This window comes from Trachinotus anak, unplaced genomic scaffold (genome assembly GCF_046630095.1).
Source record: "Trachinotus anak isolate AG129_WGS33_773 ecotype Australia unplaced genomic scaffold, CSIRO_AGI_Tana_v1 ptg000002l, whole genome shotgun sequence".
Classification (NCBI taxonomy): domain Eukaryota; kingdom Metazoa; phylum Chordata; class Actinopteri; order Carangiformes; family Carangidae; genus Trachinotus; species Trachinotus anak.
Window position 1 is genome coordinate 21,247,059 of NW_027273853.1, and position 22,533 is coordinate 21,269,591.

The 22,533-nt window shown below is 40.7% G+C and overlaps 1 protein-coding gene across 4 annotated transcripts in view; it reads left to right on the forward strand.

Moving 5' to 3' along the window:
• The first annotated feature begins 238 nt into the window (after nt 1-238).
• LOC139637140 (guanine nucleotide-binding protein G(o) subunit alpha) overlaps nt 239-22,533 on the forward strand; it is an 85,876-nt gene continuing 63,581 nt past the window's right edge. Inside the window, exons 1-4 of one of the 4 annotated variants that reach the window (XM_071505715.1) lie at nt 252-328; nt 534-1,321; nt 2,198-2,240; nt 20,350-20,491. In XM_071505715.1, coding sequence (XP_071361816.1) covers nt 1,204-1,321; nt 2,198-2,240; nt 20,350-20,491 — 303 coding nt within the window. In that variant the 5' untranslated portion in view covers nt 252-328; nt 534-1,203. Of the gene's footprint in view, nt 329-510; nt 1,322-2,197; nt 2,241-20,349; nt 20,492-22,533 lie in introns of those variants that run through there. The other 3 variants (XM_071505697.1, XM_071505726.1, XM_071505708.1) reach the window with 3 other exon arrangements.

Consider the following 22,533-nt stretch of genomic DNA (forward strand, 5'->3'; position numbering starts at 1 on the left):
TCTTGCAATTACATTACAATTTAACAATTTAACAAAGGCCAATGAAGTGGCTGAAAGCCTCAGAAAAACGTCTTGTTGGGGGCAAATATGAACCTTAATTCAGGCCCTAAATATTTTTTCTGTATGGGTGAAATATCGAGATTCATAGACTATATGTAAGGTGTCAGAAAATTAAGACACCTACCTCCGCTCTAATTGGCTCTAATTGACCGCATAACATTTAATTTGGATTAAAGTATTCATGCACTGACTTGGGGGTGGGGACTAGTGCTCCTGCGCTTGTTTGCTAATGTTACAAACTCTATTTTGCTGGTCCTTTCCTCATTAGGTAAGTGTGTCATCAATTACATAAAATATTTCTTGAACACACTGAAGTTTTGTAGCAATGTCTGTTCAATATAAAGCTGAATGTACGAGAAAAGGAGCCTGCAAAGGTAGGGCTACTACACAGTGCACCACCAGGCCGCGCCACTGGGAGGGTGGATGCTCTCTCCCTCTCTTCAAACATTTTTTTTTTTTTTTTTTTTTAACAGTTTTGACGTCAGCAACCAGCAATTGAACGAATGAACTAACGAAGGACCGAGCCCCTACCGGAGCTACCGGGAGGCAGTAGTGTTACAGAGCAAGTCCCCGCCGCCCGCCCCGGAGGAACCAAACGGAGGAAGGTCCACTGTGAGCCGCCGTGAGAACCAAACGATGCCAGCGCTGCTCACCGCCGCCCAGTAACACGTACTGTCGACGAAGTGAGAAGAAGTGAACCGTTACCGTGATTTACCGACAGAAAAGAAAAGAAAAAAAAAAGAGAGAGAGAGAGGGAGGACGGACGGACCGACAGACCACCACCGAGAACACGCCTGAGAAACAAACCGCTACAAGCTGCGGAGGCTACATTGTGTTGGTTTTTTTTTTTAATTTGCGCTGTGGATCAAACCGAGTGGATCCTTGATTTAAATGCTTTAGCGGTGCCGTACCCCCGGATTGAGACCGAGACAGAGGGAGCTGCCCAGAGAGCGAAAGAAAGAGACTGAGGGAGAGGGATCGAAGGTATAGCGAAGAAAAGGAGGAAATAAACCTAGAAAGAAAGAAAAAAAAAGGATTTGCAGCTTTGTTTCCACGCACAAGTTTCACTGAATTCATCTCTTCATTGCCTTTTCTTCCGTGGATCCCGGTACCGGTAACGCTATCAAGCTGTGTTCTCTAACCATGGGATGTACTCTGAGCGCAGAGGAGAGGGCGGCTCTGGACCGGAGCAAAGCCATCGAGAAAAACCTCAAGGAGGACGGTCTCACCGCGGCCAAAGATGTTAAACTGCTGCTGCTCGGTAAGAGAAGTCGGTTTAATTGCCTACAGTGGGGCCTGTAGGGCCACGGCAGAGACATTAAACGCCTGGGAGTGTTGAAAGGTGTGGTGTGGGGGGTGGGCGTTTGGTAAGAGCTGACCATCTGATGGTAGTGGTGGAAAAAAAATAAACAAATGAACACACGGATAAAAAATCATGACGTTTGTGATAAGCTGAAAAAAGAAAGAAAAAAAACAACGATATGAACAAAGATGCAATGAATGGGCAAAGAGAGAACTGATGTGCTTGATTGTACCCCTTAAACACAGAGCCTTCTTATTATATCACTTTCATGCTACCCGCTATCATAGGACGTTACCCATTAACGATGTGACAGGTGGGTAAAATGTTATTCTGCAGAATACGTTGGTAAAAGGTGGGAACCACATCAGAGATGATAAGTGCAGATGGATGCCTGAAAAAAAATGGCAGTTTTGCAGCAATGGAGGGCCAAGCACAGGCAGTGTTGGTTCATTGGTTTGGGGTGGGAGATTGATTCATTGATTCTTTGTGGGAAATGATCTTGTAAGCAGCCTGTTTAATCTATTGAAATTGTTAAATTAAAAGATGGAGGATGGAAAGAGAGAATAAAAAGGGATGTAGAGGAAGAAAGGGTGCAGCCACCTTCTCCATCTTTTTATCTCCACCCTGCTGCTGCTGCTGCTGCTGTCCTTATTCACTTAGGTTTTTAAGAGGCTGATTCTCCCTTCCTCTCTTTTTCTCTCTCTCTCTCTCTCGATTTCCCCCACCCCCTCCTCTCTCTCATTCTGTCTCCATCTTGCTGTCTTACACACAAACACGCACACACACATACACACACACCCTGTTTACATTGTCTTCTTGTCTCTTATCCCTCAGGGGCTGGAGAGTCAGGGAAAAGCACCATCGTCAAACAGATGAAGTAAGTCTTTAATAACCACGGTCTAATAACCCTATAGTGTGTATGTGTGTCCCCCTCACACTTTTTCTTCTTGTCTATTTCACACACACACACCCACACACGCACACAAACTTCGCACACATACAGATGAGCCTCTAGCTGTTGCTTGATGGTCTTTAGCAGCATAATCTTAGATTTTTGTCCATTACTGTTGATCCTATAGTACCCCAGACCCTAACCCAAACTGTGACTGGTCATGTCAAACGTCTAACCAAGCATCACTCTTTCAACCCTTGTTGAACAGCTGATGTTGCTCTGTGTGTGTGGGAGGTACCACACTGGGTGTGGAAAAAAAAACATAATGCAGGTGCAGTGATTTGCTGTGCTGCTGTGTATGCATGGAAATTGTTTGTCAATGTTGGCAAATTAGATGAACTGGGTTGTCATATAATATGTGCTATACGCACAGAGTCTGTTCTGTTATGTTCACTTAAGTCCAATGCTTCCTCCTGTAGCATGTACTTAACTGGTATGAAATTGTTACTTTTCCTGCATAAGCTAGCATTAGTGAAAAGATTAAGGTGTGGCCATGTCACCAGACCTCACCAAAATAAAAATAGTAACCCTGGAACAAATTAGAATAAGCATGCTAATGTCAGTTTAACCTTTTCGTCATGCCCACACACAATTTATTTTAATAATAGTAGTTGGACAGGAGGAACGTGTAACTGATATCATGTAGATCTAGGGTATGGACGCCTAAGGGTAGCATAAGACAGCCTAAGATCTACTTCGATTTCCTCATCCATGTCAATGATTATGTGATGTCAGGTGCAGAGGTAACCTTGTGTCACACAATTGTGCAATTGATTCCCACTTTAATGCTGCTGCTATGGTATATGCTGCATTCTTTTATTGTTAAAAGCTATTGTAGTACAGTGTGGAGGGGTTAGTCAGTGTAGAGACAGGGAATTTAATATATTCCACTTTCTTTAACAAACACTGATGATATTCCCACACCACTGACATTTTACCAGTGCATCTTAATGATCAAAATCCTACTTCTGCTACAGTATTAATTAAATATTTGTTAGAGTTTAAACTATTTATCCATTTATGGATTTGTTTATTGACAGAATATTAATCAGCAATTTGTTTACTAATGAAATTATTATCTAAGTCCTTTTTTCTAACAAAAATGCCAGTCATTCATTGGTTCTAGCTTCTCAAACATCAGGACTTCCTGCTTTTCTCTGTTGTCTGTCGCTGGAAACAAGACATTTTAAGATATCACCTTGGGCTTTGGGTAATTGAGAAGCATAATTAGTTGCAGCCCTAATATGTTTTGACCCATAATATGAAAGCACTGCTTATTGTTATGGCAACATCAGTTACCAGTGGCTATTGTAGCCTGAAACTCTTATCATATAAAACCATGTAGCCTATTGGCTGTGTCAGTGTTTGTGAAGGCCTACTTACTAAACAGTGGTCAGTCCAATATGGCTCAGATAAAATACCACCACAGTCCTCTTGTCTTACTCCTGTAGGGATTTAACATGTACCTGTGCTCCTCAGCAGTGAATTCAGTTACTGAAGTAGCTGATTGTTTTGTTCTTCATTATCATTATACCACTCATATACGGATTGTGGTACTTAGTATCAAGCATTAAGTAACATATTTATAAGTAAATAGTATTTTTGTCTGTACTATATCACTGGAGTAATCCTATAATTTACCAAGAGGATTTACTACCCCCCCCCCCCAAACTGTGTCATTTTATCTGTAATCCAGTCATGACATATGCTTTTTCTTCTATCACGTCTGCTGGGTCTTTTGCTGACAGCTGAGCGTGTTGTAGTCGATAAAGGCTTTGGTTGTGGTTGTACAGTGACACATCTGAAGGACGTGGGTCAGTTGATCCAGATGAGCCAGTTTCTAAGCTGTTAATGGTCAATCCAGCCGTGCAGCACATTCTGCACACTGACTGCGCAAAGCTCCCACTGAGGTTCATTGAATATGTCAAATAGGCCACAACCTATGGAGCAACTGAAAGTATTGATTGCATTGGGCTGTTGTAAATCACACTGGTATGTGACTACGACTGATACAAATGCATGATAACAGAGTTTTTTCTTCACCCTCATTGTTATATTAGGAAGACACACATGAGATTACTGCTGTTAAATCCATTTTACTGGATTTATTGACAGACTGGAAGCCGGTTTTCTTTCATCTGGTTAATACCACACTCATTTTTTTCAGTCGTTCCAGCCAAGCCACCTCTGTGTGTCTGGTTACAGTCTACAAGCTATTCTCATTAATGCTAATGGATGAGATGATGAAACTGGTTCTGATACTGTTAATACTTGAGGACAGGAGAGCTAGTTTTCTGTTTAAACCATGAAAAGTCTTCCAAACTGGAATAAGTTCTTGAGTGGTGCTATTTGAGGCCTAAATGTTGTTTTTTTCACATAAATTCTAGTGTTTGTATTTCTTTACAAAGGGCATCTGATCTTCTAGAGAGGGAGGCAGCTTTTCAAGTGGTGGACGGCGCCCTGCTAGGGAAGCCTTTATGTTGTGTTCAGAGCCGCTTGGCTATTTCAGGAACGGCATCAGAGGAGTGGAAAGCCCTTACTGCATTTTCTTTTGCAGTGCTTTGAACGTCTGGGGCGTGCTCAAGTGACCAGTTGTGTGTGTGCGTGTTTTTGTCAGAGGGAGACAGAGACAAGTGGATTAGATTTAGATTTTATGGTGTGTATATTGAGTTGCAGTGTGTGTCACAGCTGTGCGCGTGATCTCAGTAAGTGGAAGTAAAGAGTCCATTATCACTCTGTACAGTGCATCAGAAAAATATAGCAACTATGCTCACCGTAAAGCCTGGTAGTTTTGAGTCTATTCTGCAGGCTCTTCAAGGAAATTTTGTTCGAAATGTGCTTAGGCTAAAATCATTTAGCAGACAGTACATGTGTCTGACAAAACTCTGCCTATTCTTCTATGAAACACAGATTATTAGATGATGCAATCACTGAGTGGCCATAACTCATGACAAAGCACTGATAACAAATCTGTTGGAGCACAAGTGCACTTAGGTGTGTGTGTATGTGTGTGTGTGAGAGAGAGAGTGGGTTACAGTTGTGTATGGATGAGTGAATCACCAAGGTGCGAAGCCACAGCGTGGTCTAATGTAGGATTACATTTGTAAGACAAGGAAGGGGAAGGATGACGAATTGATGTACATGATAGCTGAAATATATGACTGTGCAGAAAAAGGGAATCTAAAGAAAAGAGAAACATGTGAATGACTGAATTGTGTGAGTTTGTGTATAAATGATCTAATATCAGTGAGTGTAATATTTGGGCCAGCAACTCGAGGGACTTGGTCATGTGTGAACAACATATCTCTCTGTCTTGTGCGCAGAGCTGGCTGTGCATTTGTGTGTGTGTGTGTGTGTGTGTGTGTGTGTGTGCGTGTGTGTGTGCGCGCGTGCGTGTGGGAGACACCATCTGTTTATGGAGCCTGTGTGTGTTTAGACGTGTGCAAAGGTTTCTCTCGCTGCCCAGCTGGCAAACTGACCTCTCAAACAGTGCTCAGTGTGTGAGAAAAACAATTTCATGTAGTAATATTTTCATATAAGTGAGCAGGACCGAGGAAGCCACCAGGAACTGTTCCTGGTTAACATGCCCAGAAGTCATAAGATTTCTTTAGAGGTTTACCTCATTAACCAGCAGTAACTCACATAATGTGTTTGTAAGTTACATATATTGTCTAGGCATAGTGTAAGAAATTTAAAAGGTTGGTTTGTGTAGAATGGTCATGTCCTGTTCATGAAAGAATTAAAGTACAGTTTCTAACTAGAAACTGAAGTTGCTCTTCTTTTGAAATTATTTCTTATTTAGCTAGTTTTGTTAGTCATTTGTATAAACATCACAGGGGAGTAAGACAGATCTTGAGAGGATAGAAGGCTACAGTCTAAATATTTGAATTCAGGCATTCATTTACTTTCTTTTTCCCCTCAATAGAGTTAAATCCAGCTCAGAGTCATGTTGTAATCAAGTAACAGGAAAGTAGATTTGTCACATGTACTGTTACTTTAAAAAACCTGAAAGATTGGACTTGACTTGATATCAGCTCTCAGTGTTGATATCAGTTGTTGATGTAAATCAGAGAGGCGGCAGAGAGGGCCAGACACCTTGAAAAGGTGAGCACAATCTCCCTGACCTCTCTAAGCCACATGTTAGCCAGAGGAGTCATAACATCTTTTCATAGCTGATAAAATCTCCAGGTAATTTCTCTTTCAATCATTAACAGTCTATAAACCCATATAAAACTATATAAACGTATGATCAGAAGACGTCATAGAATAAATGCAATTTACAGGTGGTGAATAGCAGCAATAGAGATGGCCCCACTTGCTCACACAACAATGTAACAATGTAGTTCAGCATAGGGGTGAGCGATTTGGCCAAAAGATGATGTGCCAATCTTTTTGGGTAGGATCGCAATCAACGATCGGAATCACGATCGGAATCATGATCTGCATCCTGTTTTTGCTCAGATTTTATTGTGAAAGTTCGGATTGGAAGTTGTGATTCGGATTTGGGACTTTCTGGTGTTTTGGCACTTCTTTTGCCTGTTCACTGCTATTCTTCATTCACAATGCTGTCTCCTGTTTCATAATTTTGTCACAACTAATCACTAATTTTTGCTTAGTTCATATTGAGCATTCTTTTGAACAGGGCTGTTATTTATTTATGAGGTGCTATATTCAAGTATTTGCAGTAGAAAGTTCAGCCACTGCCCTGTCTGGTCCCACCTCATGCATCCTTGCCTGCAGGCAGGTTTCCTGTCCCGTGGACGGACTGCAGCTGGTGACAGTAGTTCTTATTCTACTCTGGTGGAGAACTGGTTCTGGAGGCTGCAGAGCAGAACAAGGACTGCTGTTGCCAGCTACAGTCAGAAGGATAGCTGTTTAACAGTTGACAAAGGGCTGGTTAGCAGTGATTGAATTTTCAAAATCAAATAACCAAATTAACACACGATCTGATAAAGTAATTTATACCCAAACAGTTTATTTTTTTCTTTGCAGTCATGCTGTAATTTTGGAATCTTTTGCTGTAGTTTGTGTTGCTCTTGAATGGTATTATGTTAGACAGCTGTAAAAGGTGTTTCTAATATTATTTCCAACTCCAGTCTTACATCTGTAGGCTGTTTGGTGCACTTTGTTTTGCTTATTGGTTACTGAAAGGTGTGGAGTTTTAGGTTGTGGTTAAGGTTTTCTATTAATATTAGTTTTGTGTTTATGGAATATTTCTTAGAAGTTATGTGTTACCCCCATTACCCTCAAAGATGAGAAGATATATCTAATGGAGGGATCTGTGGATTTACTAAAAATGACTATTTCATCGCAGTAACCTGTGTCATTGTTTTAGCATTTGAGCAAAGAAACATCAGTCACTGCTTGTGTATATAATTTGCAATACTTCTCATTTTCTTTCTTCATCTTCGGCTTTCTCTTACAATGTGAGAGTGTTTGTGCCTTGTTGACATGATCAGAGGCGACTGGCCGAAGGGAGAACAAACGCTGCCCGTCCCTCACGGCTGCACTGCTTCCCACAGGCTGTTCCCACCGTGTGTGTGTGTGTGTGTGTGTGTGTGTGTGTGTGTGTGTGTGTCTGTGGTTTCACTAGAACAGGAGATAATTAGGTTTAAGCCTCAGAAGAGGAGAATAAAAGGGGGAAGGGGAGAAAGATGGAAAAAAAAGGTGGTGGTGTTTTGTGCAGAGAGGCAGAGGGAGAGAGAGAGAGGGGAGTTAAAGATGGAGGGAGCTTTAATGAAGGAAAACAAATGCCCAGTGTATAGAAAGAAAGAAAGAGGGGGGCAGTCCACAAGTGGGGAGAGAAAGGAATGAGCTTAAGGGAGAAAATAGCAAGTATGATAAAGTGGTGGAAGTAAGGATGGAAAGGGAGGAGTAATGACGAACAGACGGATGAGAAGAGAAGTGAGAATACTCAGTGAGGAGGAAAAAGGGAGAGGAGTTACAGAGACACCCAGCGGAAGCAACCAGGGAGAAAAATTCAATCTTTTTTTTTCTGAGGAGGGCAAAGTGATGTGGGTGTGTGAAAAGAAACAGGAGAGGGGGGAAGAGGGTGAAGTAAGATATGAGGAGGGAGGATGAGTGTGAATGAGGTTGGGGAGGTGAGAGGAGGGAAGCGAAGCCATTTTGAGCAAGTAGAGAGTTACGTATTCTCACTTATGAAGCAAGTTAGAGGAAATGACAAAGAGAGATGAGGAGTCAAGGACAGAGTGCAAAGGGCCCTCCCCTCCTGGAATCTGTTCTCGTTGATAATTATTAGCTTCTTTTCCAGGGATGGTTGGACACAAGGAGAGAAAACATGGCAAGAAAAGAGAGAGAAAGAGGGGGGTAGGGGACGGGCAAGGGAGTGGGGTTCATGTTGGCACCAACTCAAGTCTTTCATGAAGAGACAGTCTGTAACTGGTCATCTGAAACAGTCTGTCAGCCAGATAGTCATCCTTCATTGGTTAAATATAGCCCTGGGCGTGCTCATCACTGGAATGATTTGATTGGCTGCCTCAGTGAGCTGTGAAAAAACAGCAAGGCATCGTGATAGCTGTGTTTGCGTGTGTGCATGTGCCCGCTAGCACGTCCCAGCAGTCTTCAATAACAGCGTGTGGGTATTTAGTGTTTGAATCCCATTTGCATCTTGTGAATGGGAGGCTGGATGACTTTAAATTTAATGTCAAGCAACAAAACTTTATGAGAATGTACACACTTAGACACAGAGCCATTATCTTAAATGAAGAAACTTCCAATTTCCGTTCCTCCCTTTTTCATCTCATTTTGTCAGCTCTCTTTAACTTGCCTCATTTGCCCTGTTCTTCTGTTTTCTTCCGTCCTTCTTTCCACATGATACAAATTTCCACACTGTGTTTTTCACGCTTTGGCTGTCTCTGTGTACTTCTACACAACTTTGCTCAGCTGAGCTTTCAGACTTCTCTAAAATAATTCTGCTGAAAAGGATACTGCTAACATCAAAACCCAGCTCATCGGCGCAATTTAAAGATCGTGACACATATGCAGCATTTACGGATAGATTCAAAGATTTAGGCAGCTGCTTTTGACAGAAAACATCACTAAGAACATTATAAATGTTTGGCGTACATTTGTGAAAAAGGAGTTCTCTTGTGACAAGAGCAGTATTCAAGAGTGTATTTTTTATAATACACTCTAGACTGTGTTGAGTACTACTGGCCCTTTTGGTGCTATTATTGACCAAAACCATATCTATATGACCAATGAGTTGACGATCCCCTATTTATTGCACCTGTTTTTGTTAAGGAGCTTTCAACCATTAGTCATCAAGGTGTCACCTTAAAATTCATAATCACTGCATGGGTTGGATTGATAAGCTCTACTGACATAAACCCTCTGACAAGGCTTCATATTTTCTACATTTCTCTGAGGAGAAATAATGGAGACTTTTGGGTGAATTTTATTTATCCTATCATCTTGGTGACTAACAGTCTTCATAGATGTTTAGGTTTTTACCAAATACTGCAACTAGGGAGAGCACCCAAATCTGCTGCCAACCAGTTTTAGCACAGATGGGAAAGAAACAGAAAATTGTCCACATCTTCTCCCCATGTTTGTGTTTATTAAAAAGACATTAGTCTCACCTCTTCAGACAGCGAGCTAGCAAGCTAGGTCTGTTTAGTAGGCGCAGACTAAACACAGAACAATCAGTACACTGTTTAGTGCCATGGCTAGATTATATCTCATCAAACAAACACAACTGTGAACAGTAATCAGTGCACAGATTCCTTTTACACTCTCTCCTTGCCGAACATGTGATTGCTACCAGATAGCCACCCAGTCCCCTTGAAGTATGCTCTGTAAACTGAGATCTGTATGCATTTATCTTTTCAGTGGTGGAGAAATACTGCTAATTATGCAGGTTCTGTCAGCTTTACATAATATTATTGTATAGTGCTGGACTAATACTACTCATGTGTTATCATATAAACACCATTTTAATTATTTAGCTGGCTGCATAAAGCTAATTGTACCCATTCAAAGTATGTAGGAACTGTACTTAAGTACAGTACTTGAGTGAATGCATTTCCACCACCTGAAGTGAGTGCCACAGTAAGAGTTGATCCAAAATAAATTGCATAATTAATAAAAGAGAATCAGAGGTTGTTGCTTCCTCCAGGTGTCTTGTGCAGGAGCTGTCTGCAAAAATGTTTCATTGCAGGATCTGTTGGGTGGTTAGTATCAGATCAGCTGATGCTCATGACATTTAAACTGATGATCTGGATCGGCCCTAAAATTCCTCTCCCCTCTCTGAAAATAATTAATGCTCTGGAGACAGAAACCCTCATGCAGTCACAGCTCATCAGATTTACAGTATTCCACATTTGTAGGTGAGGACTTCCTGTCTGAGCTTGTAAATAATCAATAGTCAATAATTATACGATGTGTTCTGTCAGAACACGTGAGCCACCTGACTGTCAGAACACAGTGGCTGTTTAGTCACTGGTGATAATTCAAATCTCCCTGTCGTCCTGTCCTGTCCTGTCCTCTACGTTCATGTCTTTCTTTGTTCTCTTCCTCAGTTACTTTTTCAGTGTAATAAAGGCTGTTTTTGCTCCAAGCCATCTCTTTCTTGGTTTGCACAGTTCTATGAGACCAGGTCAATATGACTGTGTGTGTGGTCCGCATGCTAATCGGGGCTTCTTATAAAAAACAAAGGTCTTTTGTGGGAGGAAACGGTGTGTGTGTGTGTGTGTGTATGTGTCTACACTTATACACAACTGAGAGTGTGGTTTTTCTGTCCATGCTTTTGTCTGTGTGCATATGTTGATGTGGTTGTGTGAGTGAGTGTTTTTTTTTTTTTTTTTGTGTTAGACCTATTTGGCAGATTTCAGCACCCTGCAAGACAATGGAGGCTTGTTACAGTGACCACACTCAGCTGATATAGAGTCAGCTGATGGGGACTCTGGCTGGTTTTGTAGCTGGAAGAGTGTATATTGAATGCATGTCTGTATTTTTGTGTTTGCATCAAACCAGTGTAGACAGAAGGGTTATAGAATCTGTACAGAAATCCATAATAAATACTCCTTTTGTGATTTTTTTGTGACACTTTTTTTTGGACTCTATCTTGTAGAAGGTTTGGTTTAATCATATAATAAGTATATTTCCAGCAGCTTTTGTGATGGTGTATTGGACTGAATTATATTGGAATGTGTTTCTGTTGTTTTTCCCCTTTCCACATAGAGGATGTAAATAATGCGCTCCACATTACATCACACAGGTGTTTTTATTTTTTTTTTCTGTTCACTCTGTAAATCTAGAAAATCCTGTTTCTAGCATTGATATGATTCTTAAATTTAATTTTGGTATTTGGTCAGTACAGGAAGTAGATGGATATATTAGTATCTTTATCACTGACAAAAAGTAGCTCTTTTATTGTATATATAGTATACTAAACACAAAGTAAAGCTGAAGCTGCATGATGATGGCACTGGATTAAAAGTTGAGGAATCACCTTATAGATGATAGTCCATCCGTTCATGAATGTCCACGGAAAATTTCATGTCAGTAGCTGTTGAGAGGTTTCCTTCAGAACCACAAATCTCAACTTAATGATAGCATGGAGATGACAGTCAGCTAATCACTGAAGTATTTACAATTGCTTGTCTAGGAAAATTTGTCTTTTGGTTGATATTACAGGAAAAGTAATTTTGATTCAAACTCTACGCGTCATATCTGTTTTGTATTTCATGGCAATCCATCCAATAGCTGTTGAGATTATTCAGTCTGAATCAAAGTGGGGAACCTACTGACTGTTGCCTCCACAAAACTAATAAATAAGCAAATTGGAACAAATTAGAACAAACATCTAATGTGTTCAGATTAATGGAATTTAAACAGATGATTACAGACTGAATATTATTTTTTCCCCAATGTTAATATGATTGTTCAAATTTCAAATGAAAATCCTTAGTCTCCACTAAGTGCTTTGCTGGGCCTCAGCCAGGCCACAGCCATCTATCTGGCTGCTGGAATTCAGGAAGGCCCCATTCCCCTTTGTTTCTGCTAGACGACTGGGCTTTCCTCGGATGCTATTTGAATCCCACGAAGTAAGTAATTAATATTGACGCAGGGGAAGACAGGAGAGCTGAATAATTACATTTCAACCTCGTATGGGATGACCTGATTAAACCTGCGGCCTTACTTCTCTCAGTCTCTCCCTCTCTGTCTTGTTCCTTCCAACAACCTGCATCCATCAATCTACTAGTGACTCAAATTGTCTGTAAGTGAGCAGATGTTGCCTTATCCAGGCTGTAATATTGATGTTATCAGCTGCTCCTGGAAATAACCACCTCTCTGTTTCTTTTCCATCACTTTGTGCATGACACAAAGCTTATTTTTCATTTCACAATTAAAAATTAATTGATTAATTAATCAATTAATTGTACTCACAAAATGATTGTATTTAAAGTTGGGGCAAGCTGTGTGTTTTGTAAACATCACACCTATTGCCTTCCAACTGTGCATGACTATTTGGTCCAATGATGGTCGCGTGGTTATGCCTGTGGTATAAGTTAGGCTAGTTTAATTAGCTCAGGATGGATAATGACCCCCTCGGGCACATTCAAGTCAGCAGTGTGGGAACATTTTGATTGTAAAAACAAAAAAACAAACCAAGAAAAAAAAAAAATCCAAAACAAAATGAACTCAACCAAGGTCTGAACCACGCCCGATCGTGGAGAATCTCCCCTACTCATACTTGTTTATGGTTGTTGAGTTTTATGAATTTCACAATAAGGCATATTTGCATATTCTCTTTTCCTTTAAGTCTGATGATTTTAGAAATAACAATGTCTTTTAGATGTGGTGAATGTAAAACACAAATGATCTTGGGTCAATAAATGGCCTAGATTAAATTGAAAGTTGCAAGAAACTCCAATAAAAACTAAACAATACACTGTGTAGCAGGCAGATACAGAGACAAAATTCCCAGAAAACCACTAACCACTAAGGAAACTACCCCACTGTGCTCAATGGTAGCTGGCTAGAGGATGGTGCTCATAGCTGGGTTTTTAAACCATTATTCTGACATCACTGAATCTTGAGTGTTTTCTCCCTAACCTTAACGTCCATATATAACTGGGATCTTTTACTGATTAGCAGTTAAAGATGCCAAGATTCAACCTAAAATGAACCCACCACAGTTAAAATGGATCACTTATTGTATGGCCTTGAATGTCAGCAGCTGTATCATTATAGTCAGGCAACTGAAATACTAGATAGAGGTTTACATTTTATTCACTCATCAATACCAAATAGTGATTTCTGATGGGAGTATCTGCATAGGGGCTGAGTATTTAATAAGCTTAGACTTATGTATTCAGAAGTACAGTGTGTGGAGACAAATGCTTCTTTGGGCTTTTCCAGATTGTATTATTGACTTTATTCAGCATCAAAATATTCATTTAAAAAAATCCACGCAAATTGAAACTGAATTCAGTGCAAAGTTTTGGGTGTGACTTTTTGTGCAGCTGTTGTTACCTAACTGTTAATTGGGCAATGTTTATGACACTGCACTCTCTGCAACTGTCACACTAAGCTTTGCCAGGTGAGCACTTGTGTGTGTGTGTGTGTGTGTGTGTGTGTGTGTGTGTTGTCATGCATTTGTTTTTCCCTGTAGAGATCAGCCACAGGGGAGGGGAAAAGGCTGTGTTATGCATCAACACAGTGTTTTTTAATTAATAGTTAATTGCAAATGGAAAAGGAACGGAAGCTGAAGGAGAGGAGTAAAAAAAAAGAGGAAGGTATAATTAGATGTTAGGAGTGAGAAGGGGTGAAAGAGAATGTATGAGTGAGTGGGACGGACTGACTGAGAACAAGTGTGATGTTAGGTAAAAAATTTACAGAGAGAGGGAGAGAGAGGGAGGACACAGGAGTAATAAAGGATGAAAGAGGCCCTGGCAGAAGAGAGAGGCAGATAGAGATAACATGTGACAGTGAAACGGAGAGATAATGGCAGACAGATTTAATGAGGTCTTCCTAGATGTAATACTGAACTGTAATTATTCTGCTCTCCTGTCTGCCTGGGTTAATACGCATGTGTGTGCAGCTCCTAACATCCCAGCTGAACCAGAGTGAGGCAGACTGTGTCCCTTGGCACAAGAACACTCCATCAGCACATGGCCAAACCTGGAGCCAGAACAACTCCTCTCCAGTAGGGGATACAATTGTTAGCATGAAAAGCCGAACAGGGGAGGAAACTCCTAATCTACCTGTCACTGTGGAAATATTGTGGCTCTCCATATTATACTTACTGAACACAAGTAAAAGACATGAGCTTTTTCTACCTGAGAGGATTCTTTTCCTTACTTGTAATTCAGTATGCAAATAATTACAAATGTGTTTTTTCTTAATAGATTATGCAAGTCATACAGTGCAGCGAGCAGGTTTTATCGGATACTTTTATCAGCTACTTCATCGGCACATAATGATTTGAGAAACATTACAGTGTCCTCATTGCTCCTGACAGATCGGATGTTTTTGACTGCTGCTGTGTTTAGGCTCTTCAGTGAAGCAGAGGGTTCATTGGAGGTTTAAATCGTATACTTATTGTGCCTCATTGTTTATTTGTCAAGCCTGTTTTAATTGACACATTTAGCATTGAATTAGCATGACCCAGTTTTCCACCTCAGATATTTTGAGTTGATTTTGAATTTTCAGCATTTCCACTCAGCTTTTTAATGTTCAATTTGGAAATGTGCATAGAAACAGGTGTTTGGAAACATATTTAATGATATTTTACTGAAGACTACAGAAGTCAATGCTATGGTGGCACTAGATGATTAGTCAGAGGATCAACAAAATCAGTAGCAGTCATCCTCTGGACACTTTCAGTGTCCATAATAAATTTCTTGATAATCCATCCAGTAATTGAGATATTTCAGTTTGGACCAAACTGGTGGACTGACCCTGCAGCCATTCCACTGTCATGGCTTAAAAAATGGGTTATTTCTGCTTTGATGAAAAATAAACAGAGAGCTGAGGGCATGGAGGTGTGTGTGTGTGTGTGAGTGTGTGTGTGTTCAGGATGCTGCTGCTTGACCTCAAGGTGTGATGGCAAGTGAGTGGAGCCAGATGATGGAGCAGCTGATGCCTCCATTTCACTGTGTGTGTGTGTGTGTGTGGGAGTGTGTGTGTGTGTCAGTTAGGGAGTGTGTGTGTGTGTGTGTGTGTGTGTGTGTGTGTGTCAGTCAGGGTGGGGGCTCTATTACCGACACCTTCAGTTATTTATAGTTTCTTTTTTCTGATTATCTTCCTCTTCTTTCATGCTTGCTTTCATACCCTTTATCACCCATCACACTGTTATCCCCCTTTTCTCCTCTTTGCACTCGCTCTAACACTCTCCTGAGCACTCACAGACACACACACATACGCACACATATGTTCTGTTAGAAAGTATGTCCAGCAGCGCTGACAGGAGTTGGTCAGCGTGCACTTTATCATGACTAAGAGCTCTGTCGACAATGACCATGAAGTAAGTGGATGCACAGCATAGTGATAAGGTACTCATCCCAGGGTGTGTGTGTGTGTGTCTGTGTGTGTGTGTGTGTGTCAGGACAAACAGTGTCAGCTAGCAACAATGCAAAACAGAGATAAAGACCTAATTACACAGTGCAGTGTGCATCTGTGTGTGTTAACATGAGTAGGTGTGAGGATAAAAATATGAGTGTGGGGGATAATAGGAGACAGAAACGAAAAAGACAAGCATGTTGTGTTTGATGCTGACTGTGTGTGTGTGTGTGTGTGTGTGTTGTCTGCAGTGTGTGTTGAAGGTAGTTGGAGATACTGACCTTCTGCACAGCTGTGTATTGTAATTCACTTAGTATGAATATTCTTTAGCTTTAGATTAGATAAAATGTAAATGCCACAGCTTTAAGCTTTTGTGTGTCAGTCAGCTTGATGAAAAGAGCCACAAAGTCACCTTCACACAAAAGGTGCTGGTTCTACATTTTACGGGAGCCTTGATTTCAGTGCTTTTTGTATATAAATCTTTATTTTAAAGGCCATTTTGTGGTTGAAAACCATATCAAAGGACTGACATTGTACTTTGTCAACCTGCCTTTGTAATGAAGTGCAGAAAAATATGGACTCAGACTCTCTGACATCACGAATATGTTCCTCAGGGAGGTTTTGAAGGTTTCACACCAGGTCCCATTGACAAAGAAGGTCATTACTTAATTGCCTGTAAGCCTTAAAGCAGTGGTCAGCAGCTTGTGGCCCACAGGCCAAAACTGGCCAGTAATAATATCTGGCCTGTGAGATTTTTTTGATTAATCAGTTTTTTTTTTGTTGATGGTGTTCATTCAGATAGGAAATGGAGGAGCTGCCTGCAGCAGGGAAAAAGTTAAATAAATTACATGTAATAAATTAAATTACATCAGGTGCTTACATTCGCCCTGAAACAGATATTTCTTGTCGTAATCATTCCTCTTGTTCATACTGCCGTTAAGAGATCCCTTTTATAAAGTGCTTCCCATGTAAGTGATTGAACACCAAATCTGAGTTAGACATATCAAGTGGGTATCTTCCATAATGGTTATGTTGTCCCACACAGTGTTTCCTTGTTGAGCTGAGGTACAGAATTCTGCACAAGACAGGCTTTTAACTTTTCAGGATACCCATTTTATTTGTCTAATTCAGCCTGTTGAAGCCTCATGTTAGCTTCAGATAAACTAGAATGTGTTTTGAGAACTGTTGATTTTATCCCCTATCACTTCCATTGAAACCTCTCCAGAGACTGGAGCACATCCATTAATATATGGGTGTGGTGTCTGGATATTGGCTCTGGCAATGCTCGCCTTGTACCTTTTATCCAATAGGAATATAATATGAATTCTATTCCACCGTCAGTAACAAAAGCGATTCCAAGTTGAATCTTTTCTCCCTGAAGTTTGCTGTATCTTTTCCTGTTAGTAGCTATAGAACGGTTAAATAGTAGATTTTACTAACCAATAAATCAATATGCCATTGATACAACAGAGTTCATGTTTGTAGTTGAGGTGGGTTGAGCATGTGCCAGCCAAATGAGTCAGGTGTTAATCAAGCCACCAAAACCCCCAAACACACCTGTCGCATCACTGTTGAGCAGTAACACACGTTAGAAGTGACACGCACAGTTGAGAATCTAAAATAAACAACCAGCATTAAAAGTCCAGTTAAGGAAGTGAATCCCTTCCTTTTGTACTTAGTTATTTAAACATAGCCAAGAAAGATTAGATGAAATATAAACTTGATGAAGTTACATTTATTTAAAATGTAGTTTTTATCAAATTTCATAGAGCATTACAGTGGAGCAACACAAATACTGATCACTTAATGTGATTTTGATTGCTTGCTGACATCTGTCATTACACTGAACACCTGCTATTTGGCCTCCAAAATCACAGCCATACAATGATATCATGGAATAATGTCATGGTTAAATTGCCCATATGTCTGTCTCTCTGTCCATCTGTCTGGCTCAGTGTGAAACTAAACTATGTTTCGGGTCACCGTGCAGATTGTGCCAAAGCTATGAGAAATTGCACACATACACACTGACACACACACACATAGTGCTCTCTCTTTGCTGACAGAAGGGCTTGGAGAGTGGGTAATGAGAAAAGGTCCTCATGCATGAAAGCTCACGTCAGCAGGCCAGCCAACCCAACACACACACACCCACACGAAAAACAAGTCTACAATACACCTCAAATAACACTTGCTGCAACACTAATCTGAAATCTTAGCTTAATCGAATTTCTATTCTTTAGCTATTGTACTGTATTTTTTCACTCTCCCAGGGTTAATAAGGGTCTAGGAAGACAGTAATGATTCTGCTATGTTTATCCATTAACTCTCCAACACTGATTTCTACTTGAACTAGTCAAAGATAGCATAGAAGTGTAAAATGTCCATGCCATGTTTGGAAAATATGTCCTGAATACACATTTCAGATATTTTTCAATGTGCATTGTTTCTCTTTTTAGTACAATACCCTTATTTTGACATAGCACACAGATGTTACTGTCATTATACTAGAGAGCAGGTTGTATATCACATGTGTCGTCTCATGTTAGAAAGACACACTGCTAATGCACTGGGATCCCAGATTTCAGGAGTGCCTGGTTCTATTTTTTAGGTATTTCATCTTATTGTGAAACAAGCATCAACCTCTTTCTTGGCATCTTCAGCTCAACATGCTGTTTCTGCAGAGACTGAGGCATCCAATACTCTTAATTAGATGCTTGTCCTCGTTTCACCTCTGTGGTGCAAGAAAAGGTGGAAGGACGGCTTTCAGAAAAAGTGTCTGGTTGGCAAGTCATTAAGAGTGAGTGAGTGAAGGGAGTGAAGAGTTAAGTCAGAGTGGCACATATAGAGCTACAAAAAATGTAGGTATCTGTTTTCTGCAGTGATGCAGTATACACCCATCCATACCTCAGTGGAGTTTTGTTGGACTTGTTAGCTGATGTGCACATGATACAGATAGGAATAAACCATTTATCCGTCCTCGTTCCTGTGTATAGATCTGCGCTTTGGCCCGCTGTATGAAAGTCAGCGATGTAAATAGATGCCTGGTGTATTTATATAAGACTGGCAGGCTGCCTGATTGATCTGAAACATTACACTGCCTGTGTGGGACTGTGTTGTCCTCAAGACCGCGAACAGACAGACACACACACACACACACACACCCTCACAAAACATAAACTTGCTCACACACACACGCTCGCACACATATAAACTTGCATACAGATGTATAGTGGCACGTGTTTGTCAGATGTCAAGACACACACACAGGGACAGAGCTCAGATGCATACTAACTACACTGCCTGCAGCTGCTGAGGTGTTTTGGAGACAGAGGACTGTGTGTGTTTGTGTGTGTGTGACTGTATGTGTGCACACGCAAGTGTGTTTGCTTGTGCATGTTTGAGAGGAAGAGATGCCAGTAAAATGTCTGCGATGAAATCACACTGAATTATTATCAGTTTTTTGAAAGACTGACTTGTGAATTTTTGGATTAATCTGTTCAAAAGTGAAGCTGGGTGTCAAAACATGTACTTTTATGGTGCTGACTGAAGAGCTTTGACATCTCATTAGCATCAAGTCAGTAAGTGTGCTCTTTTTAAGATCTAGAAGGATGATTGGCTGCCTGGCTTTCATGTTATAGCCAGAGAGGTTAAAGAGTGTTTCCTGAGTGGGTGATGTGCCCATCGTCTAATCTGGTGTGTCATGAGGCTTTAGGAGAGATACAGGGGGGATAGTCAGAGATACAGGGCTAGATAAATGTAAGTGTGAAAGTGATGCATACAGTTATTTGAAGTTTCAAGAACGACCTGAGTTTGATCCTCAGTCCTTTCTATACCGAGGGCTTGTTGACCCTGATTAATTTATGTGTTGCGGTTTTTTGTCTATTTGAATTGCCTCACAATGTTGCCCCAACCTGTATCTGTCTGTGTGTATCAGGCATTTGTTTTCTGGTGTCCTGTGTATTGTTCTTGGCTGCTCATCTCTCTGTCATCTCTCTCCGTTTGACTTTGTCAGATCTGTCTGTCCGTACACTCTGTCTGCCTGCCTAACTGTCTAACTGTCTTTGAGTCTGTCTGTTGGCGTGTCCTTGCGTTAGCTGCAGTGGAAGATAGCATGACATTTGAAACAGCAGGATAGGCTGCTGCCAGCACTGTGTGCCTAAATGTCAGCTTAGCCTACTGGTTATGCCCCCCCCCCGCTCTCTTTTGGGTTTTCGTTGTAACAGTTCTTCAACCACCTGTGTTTCTCACTAACCTCCCATCTCAATTCTTCCAATACATTTTTTATTTACATAAGCCTTCTAATATATGCCAGGAGCCCATCAGCACATTTGGTAGCTATACCTACTGTACTTTCCGCCTTTCTGTTTACTGATGTGTTTCCCTTGTCATTATATACTATAAATGAAAAATCCAAGATTATAACTTTTATTTGTGTATGTGTTCAAAAGCAAATCATGTTGTACTTGATCCACTGACTAAGATGTGTACATTTGTGTGTGTTTAGGATCATCCACGAGGACGGTTTCTCTGGCGACGATGTAAAGCAGTACAAGCCTGTCGTTTACAGCAACACCATCCAATCTCTGGCTGCCATCGTCCGTGCCATGGATACACTGGGGCTGGAGTATGGAGACAAAGAGCGCAAGGTCAGCATTCATTGTCCACATATTTTATAAACACGTCCTATATACATATACAGTTCAGTACACTTCATTTCTAAATACTATCACCAAATCCGTAGTATGCTGACACACAGTCAGACTCAAATGTGCGAAGACACAAGACCGTCACAGATGGAAATGTCTCAAGATGTTTGTACTCTCAAGTCCAAAACTGTGAACTGAATAAGGCTAATTGAAGATGTCACTCAACATAACCCACTGAGCTAATGCTCCAAATGCTCAGCCTCAAGTCCTGAGTGCAGCAAGTAGCCACTGGATAGATGCCATAAGAACTGATGGAGTTAAGGGAGAGGACACCATGTGCTTTATGCAGAGTTACTGTCTTTCAACCAAAGCACCAGGAGTCCAGCTCTTGTACTGGCCTTGATAATTTATCTCTGAGCAAGATACCGATCTCCTCCAGCTACAGGTCCTTGCTCTGACCTCTTGTCTCTTTATGTAGATCAGCAGAATATTGTTTGGTACAGTATAATTGTAGTGAATCTGTCATGGTCAGTGCAGCAAAATAGTAGTTAACATGCACATTTGCTTGTCAATGTGGTGACTATGTGTATGGTACATATGGGAGACAAATTCAGAGAAACATGATGACAATGCCCCCATCTATAGGGCACGAAAAAATGATGTGAATCTTATGCAATGACCTTCACAGTCACCACATCTTAACCCAATTAACACTTTTGGACTCAAGCGTTAGTGCTCTTCACTACCATCAAAGAAGAATGGTGTTCATCCCTCCAGTAGAGTTCAGGGACATATAGAATAAATGCCAAGGTGCACTGAAGCTGTTCTGGTGGCACATGGTGGCCCAACACCTTACTTGGTTTTTCCATGTTGGTTTTTTCCTTTTATTTGTCACCCATCTGTACATGTGTGCAATAACCATGCAGTGTATTGCAGTTGGAAGGTGTTGTTCATGTTACAGCTGGTGTTACAGTACTTGGTTGTGGAGAGCTGAAAGATGGTGTGAGATCCTCACAGCATTAGCATTTTCCGCCCACACTGATAAAGAAATGATACAGACTGTTTTTGTGCGTCAGACGTTCCAGTGAAATATTTGTGCTTATTTTCTATAAAATCAAACTAGCACCTTGCTATTAGATCTGAATGAACATATTCATGTCAGTGGATCCCCACTGGTTAAACATGTATATTTAGCAGCGTGCAGCTGTGTCTGTTTCAGGAGCACAGCACCTATTGTGCTCTCAGCTGGAGAAAGATGAGCAGAGGTGAAATCTCAGCTTTCTTTTTTTGTTTTCATCCTTAACTGGTGCTTACCATGAATATTTCAGGCAGAAACCATGATGCACAGCAGTAACAGCAACATATTGATTGTTTACAAATGAAAAAAGATGCAGTAATGGCGGCAGTTTATTTCTGTTGAATACATGAAATGGAATCAGAAAAGGTATCGTCTCGTCTTGGAGTTAACATGAGACAACAGCTGAAAAAACAGGATCCAATATAATATCAAGTAATACTGTTTACCGTTGACAGCAGTTGCAGATGACATGAATGCTTTCCTAAAATATTACTTAATCAAGCTTTTGTGTCACATTTTAACGTTCTTTATGATTTATACAGTCTTTTCCCTCTTGCTGGGCATGAACACGAGCACAGACTTTGATTCTGTAATTGATTTTCAGCTGTTCCTCACCCTGGGCCCTTTATTTATTAAACTGTCTACACCAGCACGGAAACGCAAATGCCTGCCAACCAACCCTGTCATACTCGTGCCAAAATTCCCTCATGCCAATCTAAGTTAGTTATACTTCTAAGTCCTCTAAATCCTAAAGCACACAAGTTCAATATATGATACGCTAATTGAGAATGATGTGTCTAATCCACAGAAGAGCATCACCTCTATCTCAGTACAGAGCGATGGAAAGAGGTTAATTAGATATGTAAGGGTGATGAAGACACAGTGTTGCATTATACCAGTCTCTCCTGACCTATGCATCAGTTTTAGGTCCCAAAGTTCTCATACTTCAGTCCACTGGAGTTTT